The sequence below is a fragment of a genome, unplaced genomic scaffold (assembly GCF_019419815.1).
Source record: "Pyrus x bretschneideri cultivar Hongxiangsu unplaced genomic scaffold, Pyrus_bretschneideri_v1 Contig13, whole genome shotgun sequence".
Taxonomy (NCBI): domain Eukaryota; kingdom Viridiplantae; phylum Streptophyta; class Magnoliopsida; order Rosales; family Rosaceae; genus Pyrus; species Pyrus x bretschneideri.
The window spans coordinates 7,027,005-7,043,840 of NW_025999424.1; the positions used below are offsets into that span (position 1 = coordinate 7,027,005).

Consider the following 16,836-nt stretch of genomic DNA (forward strand, 5'->3'; position numbering starts at 1 on the left):
CTTAAATTTGGACATAAAATCAAATGAACTTTCACAAAAGGGCCAAAGTGAGACATAAAATTAAAACTCATAAACTCCAAGGGCCAAAGTGAGAATAAACTTAAATGATTAGATCATGTAGACGAGCGCAGCCATAATCCTCGAAGTTCCGTCACCTCTTCTACCATTCTCTCCACTTTGACTTTGAGAAACTTCTCCGACTCTCTCTCTCTCTCTCTCTCTCTCATCCCCCAAACGACAGCTATTGAAGAGAGAGATAGTGGTGGCGGGAAGCGCATGAGATCCGCAGGAGGGTCGAATTTACCATTGTACCCATCTCACCTGCTGCTCCCGTCATCCTCCTCATAAACTCCCCCAGCCGACGTGTCCCTGCCGAGTCGACCCGCCCCCTCTCCTCCTCCGGACACGCCACCTTCCCGTCGCCTTCGAATCCAAGCAACTCATAAATATCCCCCAAAAAAGAAGAAAAAAGGAAATTTAATAATTAAAAAAAGAAGAAGAAACAATCTGGAAAAAAAGATAAAATCTTTGCTCTGAAAATCTCCAGAGGGTAAAGGCTTTTTCTTCACTCCGCCGTTGATTTTGTCCACGTGGACTCCCTCATTATCTCTCTCCTCTCTCTCTCTTCCGGCGTGGCTTTGCCCTCTGTTATGAAGTTCGCCGGTGATTGCTTTCTCTTCTTTCCATGGAATTTTCTTCTTTATCAACAACAAGGTCCTCCTTCTCTCTCACTCTATCCTTTTTCTCTCTCTAAATGTATTCAGTGTATGCTTCCACATAAGAAACATATACCCATAACATTGTGTACTTATGTATTGGATTCTGGGTTGTTAATCATTTGTGAATTGTGAATTGTGGGAAGCAGTGATTGGTGAAGAATTGGGCGGAAAGCATGAACTTGATGGGTAAACGTGACGCTGCCCGCTGCATTTTCCCCCTCACTGGTTTGCAAATTGGGTAACTTTCTTCAAATTTCAGCATTTACTACTTCAATTTTAATACTTCGGTTTAAATCTAATTTATTTATTTAAATTCTCAAATGCACTTTTTGTTTTGATCCTACATGCACAATTTTTCTGTGCCAGAATTGGGTTTTATGAGAAATTTAATTGCTTGACAATTTTTTTTCTTTAATTTTCAGCTCTGGTGTGTGTTTATTTGTTAAGATTGTAATTTAGTATTGCTAAATGCAGAGAAAACCTTATTCTTTTTCATGTTCTGAAACATATGATGTACTGTTGTTTTTGGGTTTTTTTTTTTTTTTCTTTTCTTTTTGTGTGAATAATGAAGTGATGTGGTTTGTGCTATGTGATTGCAGAGACTTGCAGTCTTATCTTTCGGATCTTAGCCTTTTCCTGGCCCTCGAAAGCAAGAAATTCTATATCTTGGTGGACAATCGGCCATGGCTGGGCGACCTAGGTTCGCGGTCAGCACACTTGTGGCAATTGATGGTTACTAAGGTCAAATCTATAGTCACTACACTCTCATTGATGTTCAACTTATTTGTTTTTCAATTCTAGTTTACAGAGAATCAAAGTTTATATTGGTTTGATTTTTCAGTCAAGGTTGTCTCCTTTTGCAAACACTAAAGTGCGGAAGGTGGGAACAGAAGGAAAGGATGCTTGCCCCAGACCAAAGACTGCAAAACCAAAGAAGCTTGCTAGGTGGTTCTCATTAATCAAGCATCAGAAGAAGGTGTTGTTACCTGTAAAGAAGCTGCAGAGATCTTTGCTTCTAAGAAGGGAGTTACATAGGACCTTGTATGGTTTTATTGTATTCGAAATTGCATGGAGCAATGTTCGAGGTATCAATTACATCAATGAGCTTCAGGTATCACCCCCTTTTTATATCCTTGAACAGTTATTTGTAGTCCTTTGTAAGTGCCCGTGTTCTATGGTTTATGTGTTCTTTGCAGACTGATACCTCGCTGGCTGTAGAGGCTAAATCCATGCAAAGATGGGAATTTGACAGTATTGCTCAAGCTGCAAGCTGCATATCTTCATGGTTCCCAGGAACAATCTCTGAGCAGCTACAGTTGAAAGAGCATCTGAATTCTGCTGTAGGTAGTATTCTTTGCTCTCATGATTCCTATTTTTGTGGTCTTCATGTTAATAACTTTATGACATGGGGTTTTTTTTTCTTTTGGCATATGAGCATGAGATTTGTGTACATGTAGTCGGAATGTGGGGATGTCTTTAGTGGCCATGTTTGGTTAGTCAAAACAAATAGTGCAGCATTGAAAATGGTAAAAATTTGGAAATTTATTTGGGGCTGCTATAGCTTAATTGTTTCATAAGATATGTTCCTTTAAAGAAAAAATATTAGAACTCTGCCGTGCACTGAGCCTCAAGGCGTGAAGTATTCATCTTTGCTTGAATCTGTATGATGTTGCTTGAGAGTGAAATTCTGTGATATGCATGATGATTTAAAGGTTATAAAATTGTAACACCAGCAGGAATGGAAGCCACTAGAATGTGAGTTGATCTAGAGACACTATTTAATTTACTTGGATAATCTTCTTATAGCATAGGGACTTGGGATCCCTTGAAGCTCACAAGGAGAAGTTCGAGTTCTTTTCGAACATTTTCCTTTGTTGGTTTATTAGGAAATTTGGATAAACGTATATTTGGAGAATTTCTCTATCTGCACAAAGTGTTATACTGTGCTACATGATGGCTGCTGAAACTACTGTGTTTCTTCTACTACCAGTTGAAATGAGGATTCTATGATTTCATTTAATTTCTATTAACGTTTCTAGGAGAAGTTTTCTATGATGCTGAAGAGTTTCCAGAGACAGAAACTATGGCGGTTGTTGATGACAATATCTGTCACAATAATCTGTCCACTGGGGAAGATTCTCTCCACTGCCTTAGTCGCAACTTTAGTGTTCATTCTGATACCTGTGAAAATAGGGCCGGTGTGCCACATTCACCGCCTCCACCTACTGGACCCTATAAGAGAAGGAAAATAACAACGTGTATTAGTGCTGGAGTTGAAGTAGATACTTATTCTGAGGAAGTGCAAAGCCCTGCTTGTGACTCTGAAAGTTCTGAGACGTATAAATGTTACTTTGAAGATGAAATGCAAAACTGCGAGACTTATTCCTGTTACTGTGGAGATGAAATGCAAAACTCTGAGATCCATACCTGTGACTCTGAAGATGAGATACCGGTGACTGCGAGGGCCTATATCAGTGACTCTGAAGGTTCCGTTAAAGCTACTCCGTTCAGCAAAGATGCTGTACCTGTAACTGTCAATACCCATACTAGTGATTGTCAAGATGCTGTTGAATCTACCCAGTACAGGGATGTGCTGATTTTGATCAGGTTCAATGACCGTGACCTCCCATTTAAACTAAGAGAAATAATAATGTCTGATCTCCGGTTGCTGACTTTGCTTGAGGCTGGGCTTCCATCTTGGGTTATCTTCCTTCAGTCATACCCAGGGTTTTGCCATATCTATCGCCCGTGGATGTGCCCTCTGGCAAGAGCATTGTATGTGCTGATCTCAGTTGTCACTGTTCTAATTGGATTTTATGACCTATACAAAAATGTTCCAGTTCTCAAGGCAACTGCATCTCGTCTTTGTGGGCCTCTATTCGATTGGATAGAGACCTGGTCGATGATATCAAGGATTAAGTACTTGGGAACAATGCTATTTCTACACCACTCTCAGAAAGTTGTTCAGTGGTTTCTGGCAATCAGGAGTACCACGCGATCCTTTTTTTCAGTTCTAGCTCAGCCGTTGGTAGAACCTGTTGTGGAGTGTTTTGGATTCCTCCTTCCAGTATGGAACGCGCTTATTGATGTGTTAGAGAGCCTCTTTTCAGTCATTTGGATTCTGATTGGATCTTCATGCAGTCTAGTTGGGAACCTGATTGAGGTTTTAGTGTTTCCAATATGGTTTCTCCTGTCGGCCATCTGGAGCATTGGTAGGTCGTGCAATTCTTTGGATTACCTATCTTTTGATTCAAATAGTCAATGGCGTTGTACAATTTAAAAATCTTCTGTTAAGTGCATGTACTCTTGTTTGCATTTTGTTGCAGGAACTTCCATTGTATATCCTATATTTTGGATTCTATGGGAAGTACTCTATGCTCCGGTTCGCATGGTCCTTGCACTAGCCAATGTTATAGTTTTTATTGGTGCATGCATATATGATACACTTCGAGATATCTGGCAAGTTATTAGCAGCATATTCAAGTTTGCTTCAGCTTCCCAGGCAACTGTGAAAACGGTTGAAGGTTCCATATGGCGTTCACTTTGGAATGACCTCTTTTCTCAGGTTGGAAGTAAAAAAGTATAAATGTAGTTTCTACTTTTTAACAATGTCAGCTAGATGGTTTTATTGATCACCATTCTCTTCTTTTTGGGTTTCAGGTTTTCCGAGCTGTCAGGAGTATATTAAATGGTTTTGTTGCATTCTTCATAGCTTGTAACAGGCATCGCCTTAGGTATGCTGTTCTTTTCTTTAGCGTGAATATCTTGTTTAGTGATCTTCATTTTTCTGCTCTGTGGGATGCGTACACATTTGCTGTGGTTGCTTAGGCCATCATTAGACCTTATCAGTACAAAGTTCCTTTAAGCACAGTGTTGTCGTTAAGTTACTAGTTGTTTGAGAGACAATAAAACTACTATGTCAAATGTAAAACTCCGACCCATGCTCCTCAGGCATTGTACCTGTCCTTCCAGATTCTGGGGTTATGCTAAATATTAGCTTTATTTGTGCAATAGTCATGGGGAAACTTCTGTTGTTATCCTCAATCCTTGGATATTGCAAAAGTAGACTTCTCCATGGTACCAAGCTTCCCAATTGAACAACCCTTTGAAGAGGTGATCTCGTGTCTGCCACTCTTAACGGAGCTGACTACCCCAATTCTGATTCATTACGTTCGCAATAGTTTTGACCTAAAGGTTAGGTAACAATATGGAAACGAAGTTTAGATAGGAGATCCCGAGGGGAGATTTCAACTCTATTCATTTGGAAAACCTGTGCGTGTAACTAGGTGGTTTACCTATGTAGTCACTGGTAATTCAGCATGAAACTATTTGTAGACCTATGTATGATTGTGTTAATAAACCCCGTGCTTATGATTATTTTGTGATGGTTACAGCATTTATAATCATGTACAAGAGTTTACCCGAAGATTCCTGGACCGAACCCAGAGATCACGGCGTGAAGTTTCAAGACGTTATAGACCCACCGGAAACTCGGAATTTGGTTAGTTTTCTACTGTGGGAATAATTGCTGCACTTGCTGCTGATTTTACGACGCACGAATAATTGCGCATGTTCTAAATTTCCTTAACCGATTATCATGGTTTTGGCTTTGCAGTTCGAAGTAAGAAGGAAAAACAACCTTGAATAGTTTTTCCACAGCTTTTGGAGGATAACACTATCAATACGGTACCACCTTCGACAATGTGTGAAATGCTTTCGGCCAAACAAGAGAACATAAAGACGGCGGCATAGTGTAAGTGTAGGAGTTGATGCGGGTGCTTCTGTTGTCTGCATGTAGCACCCATGTCTGAATACATACCATAGGAAGAGCTCGGTTTCTTTTTTATCCTTAATTCTTTGCGGTCTTGTTTGTTTCTATATGTGAATTGTAGGGGGCAAACTCTTAGTTCACTGTATATAATGTTCATTCGATTAATTCATGTTTGAATCCGAATTGATTCGCAATCAAACTAATCTTAGGGCATGTTTACTTAACAGAAATAGAATAGGGAATGGATAAATATTTTTCGTAGAGCGATAGAACAAATAATAATAATAATAATAATAATGGTAAAAATTGCTAAAAATAGATTTGAAGTTGCTATCAAATTTGATAGCAACTACCTTTATTGTCAATTCACGTCATGCCAAGTAGGAATTAACATTTCGGTTGAAAACCACGAAAGCTATCTTTTTTTTTTTTTTGGCTATTGCTGACATGGACATTTTTGACTTTTTCTTTATAGATACTCTTAAATAGTTAGTTTTTAGGAAAAAGAAAAATTGGTCGATTAAACTTGCATCAGGTTGCACATGCTTGATCGCTTTCCGCTAAGCAACATTTGCCCTGAGTAAGGAAGGAATGGAAAACTTAGAAATAGGAAAAGGAAAGGTCCAAGGGGAAAATATTATCTTCAATCGAAGGATCCTAATCGGATTATAAATTCGAAATCAATATTAGTTAGATACAGGTCGAAACCATTAAAAATCTGTACCAATGCAAAGATGGAGATAAAAATTCAAATTGCACTAAATTCAATTATTTAATAGTCTCGAATCCAAGTACGATAGCATTGCATCCCGACCAATAACACGATGTTATGTGTTTTAACAATCTCGCAATCATGTCTGTTCATTGGGACAACGACATACCAACTTAAAATCATAAACTGGATCCAAATTTAAAAGAAAACTAAAAACTTCGACGCCAAATCCCACATACAACATAATCAAAGTTGATTAACAACTACGAAAGGTCTTGTACATAACCAAACTCACTCGTAATACTTGACAACCGATGATTCATAGAACAACTTCATTTCCAATCATAGATACTAATATCTACCTTCCACTAAGAGCATGGTAGTATCAAATCTGTACGGCTCCCCCAGTTTGGTGCAGCATGGCGTCAATCTCATCACCGTCCTCCATTTCCAACTGGAACAAGATAAAAGCCACACACAATTTAGCATGTGAATAAGAAAAACATAAGTGCAAATGTGCGTTCAAGTGTTTGCAATCGTGAGTTTATCATATATGCAGGAAATGAGCAACTGAGCGGAAATGCACAAGTGTTTGCAATCGTGAGAGTGAAAAAGCAGGTGCGTATGCAAGAGAGGGGAGAGGGGAACCTCATCAGGGGTCTGCTCTGCTCGTAGACGACGGCCATCAAACAAGAAGGCGATTGAGTTCATCTCCACAGACTGGCGATCACAATATGCGTTCATAAGCTTCTTCAGTTGAGTGCTTCGCTTGATCCTGAAAAACACTTCATTCCCATCCTGCAAAGAAGTACCAAATTATCTCATCCGCTCATCACACTTTCCCCGACTACAAACCGTTTTGAAAATATACCACTCAAACAAGACATCTGAAGATTATGATTCAATGACTTCGTAATCAACAGCACGGAAGCCTCAAACTCTGTCACAACTACGGAGTGAAATGAACAAAACACAATGAAGTGAATGATAATCCGAATGAAGAATAAATAAGATATTGAATGCGACTGCAAGCGTTCAACGGTGATGTTATAAACCCATCATGCAAAATAAGCAGTTTGCGCACTAAATCGTCAATCGCACACAAAACCAAACAACAGAGATTGAACTAAATACATCTCCATTTATCATCACAAACGATTGCATAAAATAATGAGAAGCATATTGCAAAAACATAAGACCACAAAACCAATTGATTTCGGGGCGAAGCCGCCATGATCATAGAAAAAACCTAACTTTAGTTTAACAAGAACAAAAGGGGTAAATAATAAGATATCGACACAATCACAAAAGCAGATGGTAGACACCAAATATACGAATAAAAAGGCAACACAGCCTAATTCACTAATCCCTGTTCAAATTGATCAACACCAACTAATTTATGCATTAATTTGCCAAAAAAAAGCAGTACTACTCTAATCAGAGCAATTTAAACTGATTTATTAGAACAAAAAAAGGGGGAAAAATCAGGCATATTTGGGAAAACCCCAATTTTTTTTCAGAACCCAAAAATTAAAAAAACCCATGCGAATCGAATATCATAATCAAAACCAGAAACATTAAAAATAAAAAATCTAAATTGTATACAGATGGGTAAAGTTCGATGGTGAAAAATAGAGACCTGTCCTTTGACTTTGAGGTTGATGTGGGCCGCCTGGTCGTTGGGCTTCTTGTCCTCTTCTTGCTGCGGAGTCGACATCCTCTTCTTCTTCTTCTTCTTCTTCTTCTTCTTCTTCTCCCTCTCTCCTCTGTAGTCTGTATCTCTCTCGCTCTAAAACAAAGCAAAATTAGGGTTCCTCTCCTTGATTTTTGTACCCGCTGCGGCGCTACCACCGACGGTTCTTTTCAGTGACCCCGCGCAATAGAGGTCGTATACGTGTTAGAGTTTGACTGGTTGCTGATGGGCCTTTTGAAGTTCAAATGCCCAAGTTATTAATTAAATTGGGCCTTTGAGATCCACGAGGCTCGATAATCTTTTGGATCAAGGATCATCAATCTTGTTAACAAGTGAGTTGGTCGGTCAAGCAGACTCACGAGCTTGTGGTCACAATTAAGCAGACTCACTAATTTGGAACATTGAACTCGAGACATCCAATATTTTTTTTGTTTATTAGGAGTTGCAGTTTGCGCCCTTACCACTGGACCACTTGTTGGTCGGTTGTTCATGTTACAAAGTTTGTACTCGTGTATCAAGGTTCGAATAAACTCTATCATAAATTTGAATTGTTTAGTATATCTACTTGTAAATGAGAAATCATAAGGTTGATACTAATGTACTATTTTTGTTCATTGTGTAACTTATTCTAAAATTTCCACCCATCATTTAAGTATGCATGTTGTATAAAAAATGTCGACTTAGGAATTGGTTCAACTGATATTTCCTCAAGTGGATTTTGATGCATCGCTAGGCATGGAACTCAAGTTAGAGAGAGTGCTAAATAAAATTGATTTCAATTTGTCAATTTAAAAAGGCGAGTTATGTTTCCCTCTTTGACTCTTCCAATGACGTGTTTACTAATCCGTAATTAAATTGAGAGGAATTGGATTGAGGGCGAATTGGATTGAGGAGGAATTGAAATGAGGTGGAATCAGAATCAGATTCTTCTTGAAGTTGTTTACTAAAACTGTTTGGAATCAGAGTAGAAATGATGTTGAGTCCATATAAGTTATTTACTAATTCACTTCAATCGGAATGAAAACTAGGTTGATTACTATATTGCCCGTACATAAAATAAATTCTTTTCATACTAATTAATTAAATTAAATTCTTAATAAATATATATAATAAAATTATCTATATAAAAATATATAAATAGGTTTTTTTTAATAATAAAAATGACATAATGAGTGTCAAATGAAGGGCAATGTTGGAATAATAAGAAAAGGGTATAATAGGAAAAAAAGATGCATTTCCGATTCCCTTACCCTTAGGGAATTCAAATACCTCAAAAAACCTACAGAATCCCGTTCCTTCAATTTCAGGAATTGGATTCCTTGTTTGGTGTGGGCTCCACCACTTTTTTTATTTCTTAATATTTAGTAAACATCAAAATACTTAGTAATCGGAATTCAATTCCTTTTCCTTATTCAGATTACCCATACGTAAACGTGCCACAATATTCCATAAAAATTAAAAATTAAACCATTTGCATATTTAGCTTTCGTGAATGCCTTCAATTTGGCATATGAATGGGAATCATAGTTTAAGCCGTGCAACATTGCTAACAAATCAAACTCTTAAGCAATGAATTCTGTCACGAACACAAAACCCCAAAAAGTCGTCGGTTCACAACGGCATAAATGTTTTAATCATAAAAAGTGATGAACTAGTTGTTGGCTTGTTGCTTGCCTTTCCCGTTAAGCACTGCTCATTTTGCTTGTACCATCCAACGTTCGGAAAACATGATGAGATCATCTCCTCTTTTATTTTTTAATTTTCCCCAAAACATCGATTCCCCCTCCATATCCCCATGGACCCCATTGCATTGCATCCTATGTTATCATCAACACTCTTCATTATTTCCGTTGCAATGAAAATGGAGACCTAAAACGGGAGGTTCTGGGCTCTGTATTTTATAAATTATGAATCTACTTAATTGTCGGCATAAGTAGAGTGTAATTTCTAACTAGTTTTCTCTGAACCTAAAAAGAATCAATAACCTTAGTTCGTTAGTTGTTTCCTCTTTTTAAAAGAAATGGAAGCCTAAATATGACGTTGTAGCAAATAAAAAATGTAGCTAGCATTTCTCGTCTTTGCACTCCTAGATTCCAGCTCATTCGACAGGACAAGTGGAGCGAAACAAGCCAACACAACCATTTCTTTAACAACAAAATAAATAAAAGAAATTGTTATTAACATTTTAAAAATTTTATGTAACATTTTTTATAAGTATATTTTTTTTTTAATTATAAAAAGTTTAAAATGTCAAATAAAAATTTTAAAATACTAATAACAATTCTCCACATAAAATTAGACGAACCCTAGGAGCGTGCTACGTACATTAGTAAGAAGCAAACCATTTAATATATCTGCATACGCAGAGTTAATTCGGTGAAGCTTAAAACGGTCGAGTTTGTGGGACAGTGCGAGGGGAAGCCCATCACGTATGGTTTCTTTCTTGCGTCAAACGCGTGGGTCCGGCCATCTCGATCCCCACGTTATTCCGCTAACACCATAAAACCCCTTCACTCCCCCCACTCCGCTCACTGTCACTCACACCCTCCGCCACAGAAAATTAGAAGGGAAACAGAAGAGGAAACAATAAGAAGAAGCTCTCCCACCTTTCACAATGCTCTGCTTCTCCAAGAGCCAGAGTATGGAACGCCACGTCATCGCCGTCGTGCTTCTCCTTTCCGTCTTTTCATCTCTAGCAGGTAAAATACTGAGGAAAATTACATTTTTTTTTTTTCTCTTTGCATCTTCGTCTTGTAATGATGTTTTGGGTTCTGATATTGTGTCGTTTTGTGCCACATTTGTGCAGATGCAGGCTCGGTGGGAGTGAACTATGGCAGAATCGCGGACAACCTGCCGTCGGCGTACAAGGTGGTGCAGCTTCTGAAATCCCAAGGCTTGGAGCGGGTGAAGGTCTTCGACTCCGACCCGGCGGTGCTCCGGGCCCTGTCAGGATCCGACATTAAAGTCACCGTCGACCTCCCCAACGAGCTCCTCTCAGCGGCTGCCAAGTCGCAGTCGTACGCCACCAACTGGGTCCAGCGAAATGTCGTCGCTTACCACCCCAACACCCACATCGAAGCCATCGGCGTCGGTAACGAGGTCTTCGTCGACACCCATGACACCACCAAGTTCCTCATCTCCGCCATGAAAAACATCCACGCCGCCCTCGTCCACTTCAAGCTTGAGTCGTCCATCAAAGTCTCCTCGCCCATTGCCCTCAGCGCCCTTCAAAACTCTTACCCATCCTCCGCCGGGTCATTCCGACCTGAACTCGTGGAACCCGTTTTCAAACCCATGCTTGAGTTTCTCCGTCAAACCGGGTCCTACCTCATGGTCAACTGCTACCCCTACTTCGCTTACGAGTCAAACTCCGACGTCATCCCCTTGGACTACGCCCTATTCCGCCAAAACCCCGGTGTAGTCGACGCCGGCAACGGTCTCCGTTACTTCAACCTCTTTGACGCTCAGATCGACGCCGTTTTCGCCGCTATGTCGGCGTTGAAGTACGACGACATCAACATGGTCGTGTCGGAAACGGGCTGGCCGTCGAAAGGCGACTCGGTTGAAGTAGGCGCGAGCGTGGAGAACGCAGCCGCCTACAACGGCAACCTCGTCCGTCGGATCTTGACCGGCGGTGGGACCCCGTTGAGGCCTAAAGCAGAATTGACCGTCTATCTCTTCGCGCTCTTCAACGAGGACAAGAAATTCGGGCCCACATCGGAGAGAAATTATGGGCTCTTCTTCCCCAACGAGCGCAAGGTATACGACATACCGTTCACCGTCGAGGGACTAAAGAACTATCACGACAACCGATCGCCGGTATCAGGAAACCAGCAGGTGACTGCTCCGGTCAACGGGGGTGCAGACGTGTTGAAGAGCTTAACCGGAAACACCTGGTGCGTGGCGAATGGTGAGGCGGGGAAGGAGAAGCTGCAGGCGGGTCTAGACTACGCTTGCGGTGAGGGCGGGGCGGACTGCCATCAGATCCAGCCGGGGTCTGCGTGTTACGATCCTAACACCCTCGAGGCCCACGCCTCGTACGCTTTCAACAGTTACTACCAGAAGAAGGCACGTGGGGTCGGCACGTGCTATTTTGGCGGGGCGGCCTACGTGGTCTCTCAACCACCCAGTACGTATCTTATCATCTCCCTCTCGTATTTTTAATTAATATAAATACCGGCGCATTTTATGTTGTTAATATGTGGTGTTGCTAAAATACGCCGGGTGGAATGGCACACTGTAGTCCTTTGAGTTCCGTGTGAAAGCTTCACTCTGGTCCGCGAAATGTTGGAAAGTGGTGCAGCACGCGAGGTCAAAGGACAACAAGCGGTGGTCGTGTGACCATTTTTTGGTTGTGTTGTCGTTTCTCTGTTTACATTACCTTAAAAAATAGGCTTTTAGATTAAAATCAATTAAAAATTAAAATCTAATTTTAGTTCTTTATACATGAATCACCTGATTTATTTGTTAAATTTTGATGTTTAAGTTTTTATTTTTTATTTTTTCTTCTAATTTAATATATACTTACCTTTAAATCTTAATTTTGATTTCATTTATCATAATATATTTTATTTAGATAGTTAGGTAAAATAATTTTTATTAATATGTTCTTCAAAAATTTAGATACATTAATTTAATATAATACATTTTAGCACGGTAATTTAATATATTATAGTTTGATACAAACTTTTTGGTATATTGGTCAATTAAAAAATATTCGATACAACATCAAATTTATTTCAACATATTTTCGGTACACTTGTGGAATATGTTTGTAAATAAATTCAAATATTAAATATAATATATGAATTGGAGTAATTTTATTTACACATTTTACTTTACGTACATTAACTTTTTTCAAATCATTACCATTAAAATATAAGAAAAACTAACGTAAAAAAAACTTTAGTTTTAATTAAAAATGATAAATATGGTGTAAATGAATAGTACTAAAAAAAGAAAAAAACATGATTTTTTTGTTAAAAGTAAACAGTATCTTGAAGTGTTTTGTTTAAACTTCCTAAAATATACACAAAATGACTAGAATGAATAAGTAATCTCATTAAATTTCAATTTTTTTTAAGAATTAGTGTTTAAAAACCCTTTTTTTTTGGTAAGTTCCTATTATTGTGTACTAATATAAAAAAATTGGTCTTGTTTTTTTGTTGCAGAGTTTGGGAAATGTGAGCTGCCCACTGGATACGGAAACTGAAGAATGCAGAAGGAAGGAGGGGTATGAACTATGAACTGTATGGTTAGCAATTTTGTGGCCAAAATAGTAGTGGGGGAGTTGCTTATCCTAATTGCAGTTGTGGGTTTAGTTTATAATTTATTTTTTGGGAGCTCCTTGCGTTTTGTTAATTTCTGTTTTAGGGGTTTTAAGTCAACTATTATGTTCATAATTACATACTTAGTAGTTTCCTGGTTTAATTCCAATGGCGATGTACCTTCTGGATCTTGACTAATTAAATCTTCCAAGAATCTTATTATTTTTGGATTTAACGATTGGAGTACTAAATTTGGACGTGAGTTGGACAGTAATATGATGGAGACTCTGCAGGCATATGATAATTGTGTGTGGCAGTGTGTCACGTGAAAAATAATTGGATGTGTTCATCTGATACAGAATTTGGATTTGGATTCTTCCAAATGTATAGTTGGATGAATACGGATCGTGAATTCATTATTGGGAAGTACAGCTTCTCGTCTTGTCTTTCGGGGGAATGACTTATTGCACTCGTATGTTATTGTAGCGGTATTTCAAATTAACAGTACAATGTTATGTAAACAAGAAATTGCTTTAAGATACTGCCGCGGGAAATTTCTCTTCATATTTCACAATCTCCAACTATGTTAAATACACAAGTATTTGTATTTGATTAAACATTCTAAATAAGTACTTAACATAATAAAAATATCACATTCATTAAGCACTAGTTATTTTTTCGTTAAATGTATAACATGTAGCAACAGTGAATCTTGCTTTTTTGCTTACATAGACAATAAAATAATAATAAAAATACTTTTATAAAAGTTACGAAGATGAAAAAATGAAAATTAAAAAAGAAAACGAACAAATTCACAAATAAAATAAAAAACAAAATTGAATATCAGAAAACATTAAGCCCCTGCCACTTTTCAGCTCAACCTACGACCACCGAAACCTAATCCCAATGTTTATATATTCAAAACCCGACAACTAGGTATATTATAGTTAACATTACTATTAGTTGCCTCAAAATCTTAATGGTAACGGTGGTGGATGCATCATGGCAATCTTTATTATTTCCACAACCTCCATCACTCTCTCGATGTTGGCGTTTTGAGTTGTAGGTGGAGTTGATGATTGTGTGTTAGGTTTGGAGGCGATGGCCTGAAGGGGTGGTGGTGACCGTTAGTTGACGGAGATAATGCTTTCATGACCTTCTATTGATTTTAAAGGCAAGTTAAGCTCTAGTTAATTTAACAAAGATTTAACTAGGACTTACTAAATGTGACAGTTTCAATAAATAAAATATTTACTTAAAACATTTCAAAAGGATGACACCAATTTATAATGACAATAAAATGTTAGGGAGTTTTAAGTACTTAATCTTTGTATTTGGTCGGTCTTACAACACGTGTAACATAAGCATTACAAGGTTATTATAGTAACCATAAAATATTTTACAGCTAATTAGCTATATACATTGGTTCAGTGGGAGCAATGTGCATGGCGCAGTACTCAAACTTTTACTTGTTTATATTGTTAGACAAATAGTAGAATGAGCTGGCCTATGTGCATGGCGCAGTACTCAAACTTTTACTTGTTTATATTGTTAGACAAATAGTAGAATGAGCTGGCCTATGTATCATTTGATATTGTTTATTTTAACGAAAAATTATATTTTTACACTCAAAAGTCAATCATAATACTATTAACTTTATCTTTTATTTTATTTCTATCGTTAAAACTTAAATTTATCTAATATTTTCCATTAATTTTCTTTAAATAAAAACCATAGAGAATAAACTCATGTGAAACCATTTCCACACGGCTTTTATTTGTAGCATGACAACAAAATTGCAGAATGCATCCTGCTCAAAACGTTGCACATATCCCAAACGACGATTGCCTTTCACACAACCCAAAAAGTGACCAATTTTTCTAACATCGACGCATGTGCCAAGGGGCCACCCACCACTCGATTGCATCCGATCTAACTAGGATACAATGCACTCTATTATTGTTGGCAATAATCACACGCATGGTCGATGAAGACCCCCTTTGGGGATTTTTCTTCCATACTCAATATGATTAAATGCTACAAGTAGTTGACGGTATGAATTGACGATCGGATTAGAGGACTTTAAATTAACGACATTGAAAATAGTTTAAGTTAATGATACGGAGTAGGAAATTGGATCCGAGTTTGGAACTTGTTATTATATAAAAAAAAAAAAAAATTGAAGTTTTAATTTTATCAATTTTGGTCAAATGTACAATTTGCTTCAGTTTTGTGCTTAATTAAAAGTATTGGTCTTTCATGTAAAATGATTGTTGTTACGCTAGGCTCTTTTGTTTGCCTATATATTTAAATAAGTATGCATTTAATCCCCAATTACAAAACAATACCAGTTTTTTCGAGTCACCAGTATCCCATACTTGTTGTCCCCAAGTGTGACAAATTGAATAGTAGCGTGAAAAAAAAAAATTACTGATCTCACACCCTGCAATACAATGAAAGATTATAGATATGAAATGAATTCTACATGTAGAAGAATAAGTGGACAGATTTAACACCTTAGTCATCACCATGTGATTTTTTTTTATTTTAAATATTATGAATGTATTTTTTTTATTGAAATTTTGAAGATCTTTTGGCTCGTATAAATAAAAAGAAAAATTCTAGCCTACAACGATGTATGTTATGCATCAACCGTTCTAACTATTAGATAAGACAAATTCACCTTTTCCTTCTATGGTACAGAATAATACTTGTCATTAGATCTGCAATATATTTCCATGCAATTTTGTATATAGTAGAAAGACAAATTAATGAATAAGTTGGACATTTACCTAAATATAAAGAACACAGCAATTAAGAATACTTTGATTACCGAAACAACAAGAATATTTCGATTACCAGGCCCCAAACCAGAAAGGGAAATCCTCCCAAGGCATAGAGGAAAACTCCAAATCCAAATGCATGAATGGGGGTACGTATATTGAAGAAACATATAGAATGGCTGCCTTTTCAAGTCTCCAACATTCTTTAGTTGTGCTTCTGTTTGGGCTCAAAATAATATTATTAGGTCGAGCGTAGGTTTATGTTCGGCCCAAAACTTTTCCAAATATACCATGAGTTGCCTGGTGGTCCTGGGTCGTTTAGTAAAGGTGGTCGAGTCCTATTGCAAGAAGGAGTAATTTGGATGAGCGGATGTGTTGAAGTGCTAATACGATAAGGGGTCATAATGCAATATGGATTCTCGGTCGGCAATGAATACGGCCTGAAAAAGGGGGGGGGGGGGTGAGTTCAAAGTCCTAATAGGAGTAGGACTAGTTGAGATAAAGTTGGATCAGAATAAGAAGTCCTAATCCGAATGTGGTTTCAACTTGATCTTAAGGAGGATTTGATGCTATAAATAGAGGGCATAATGCATCATTCAAGCCTATCCAATTTAACACACAATTGCCCTGCGCAAACCTCTCAAACATCTTGATATTTTTTATTTTCTTTTTCCGCCGACACACCTTCAGTTTGGATAAACAACACTGTGAAGGCAACCGATGAACATCTTCAGTTTGGATAAACGACACTGTTGCTGTAGAATCAGCCGACTGATGAGCACCTCCAGTTTGGATAAACAGCACTGCGTCGAGGTTGACTGACTAGCTATCTAAGTCTCGGTCAAGAAGGGTTTTCGAATCCTTATTGGCAGAGGTCATCTTATTAGCCTT

At 38.0% G+C, this 16,836-nt stretch overlaps 3 protein-coding genes across 3 annotated transcripts; 2 read left to right on the forward strand and 1 right to left on the reverse strand.

Moving 5' to 3' along the window:
- The first annotated feature begins 139 nt into the window (after nucleotides 1-139).
- LOC125474939 lies at nucleotides 140-5,673 on the forward strand. Its single transcript, XM_048579191.1, has 10 exons — nucleotides 140-714; nucleotides 866-957; nucleotides 1,319-1,460; nucleotides 1,561-1,830; nucleotides 1,916-2,063; nucleotides 2,759-3,931; nucleotides 4,046-4,284; nucleotides 4,380-4,453; nucleotides 5,114-5,220; nucleotides 5,335-5,673. Exons 2-10 carry the CDS (start codon nucleotides 893-895, stop codon nucleotides 5,361-5,363), a joined length of 2,247 nt encoding a protein of 748 aa, XP_048435148.1. The 5' UTR covers nucleotides 140-714; nucleotides 866-892; the 3' UTR covers nucleotides 5,364-5,673.
- Nucleotides 5,674-6,253: 580 nt separating this feature from the next.
- Nucleotides 6,254-7,999, reverse strand: LOC125474941 (small ubiquitin-related modifier 1-like). Its single transcript, XM_048579193.1, has 3 exons — nucleotides 7,842-7,999; nucleotides 6,851-7,000; nucleotides 6,254-6,656 (listed from the first exon to the last, which is right to left on the reverse strand). The coding sequence occupies exons 1-3, from the start codon at nucleotides 7,917-7,919 to the stop codon at nucleotides 6,588-6,590; spliced, it is 297 nt and encodes a 98-aa protein (XP_048435150.1). The 5' UTR covers nucleotides 7,920-7,999; the 3' UTR covers nucleotides 6,254-6,587.
- A 2,441-nt stretch (nucleotides 8,000-10,440) lies between these two features.
- Nucleotides 10,441-13,397, forward strand: LOC125474940 (glucan endo-1,3-beta-glucosidase 12-like). The gene is made up of 3 exons (XM_048579192.1): nucleotides 10,441-10,594; nucleotides 10,702-12,024; nucleotides 13,067-13,397. Exons 1-3 carry the CDS (start codon nucleotides 10,510-10,512, stop codon nucleotides 13,105-13,107), a joined length of 1,449 nt encoding a protein of 482 aa, XP_048435149.1. The 5' UTR covers nucleotides 10,441-10,509; the 3' UTR covers nucleotides 13,108-13,397.
- The last annotated feature ends 3,439 nt before the right edge of the window (nucleotides 13,398-16,836 follow it).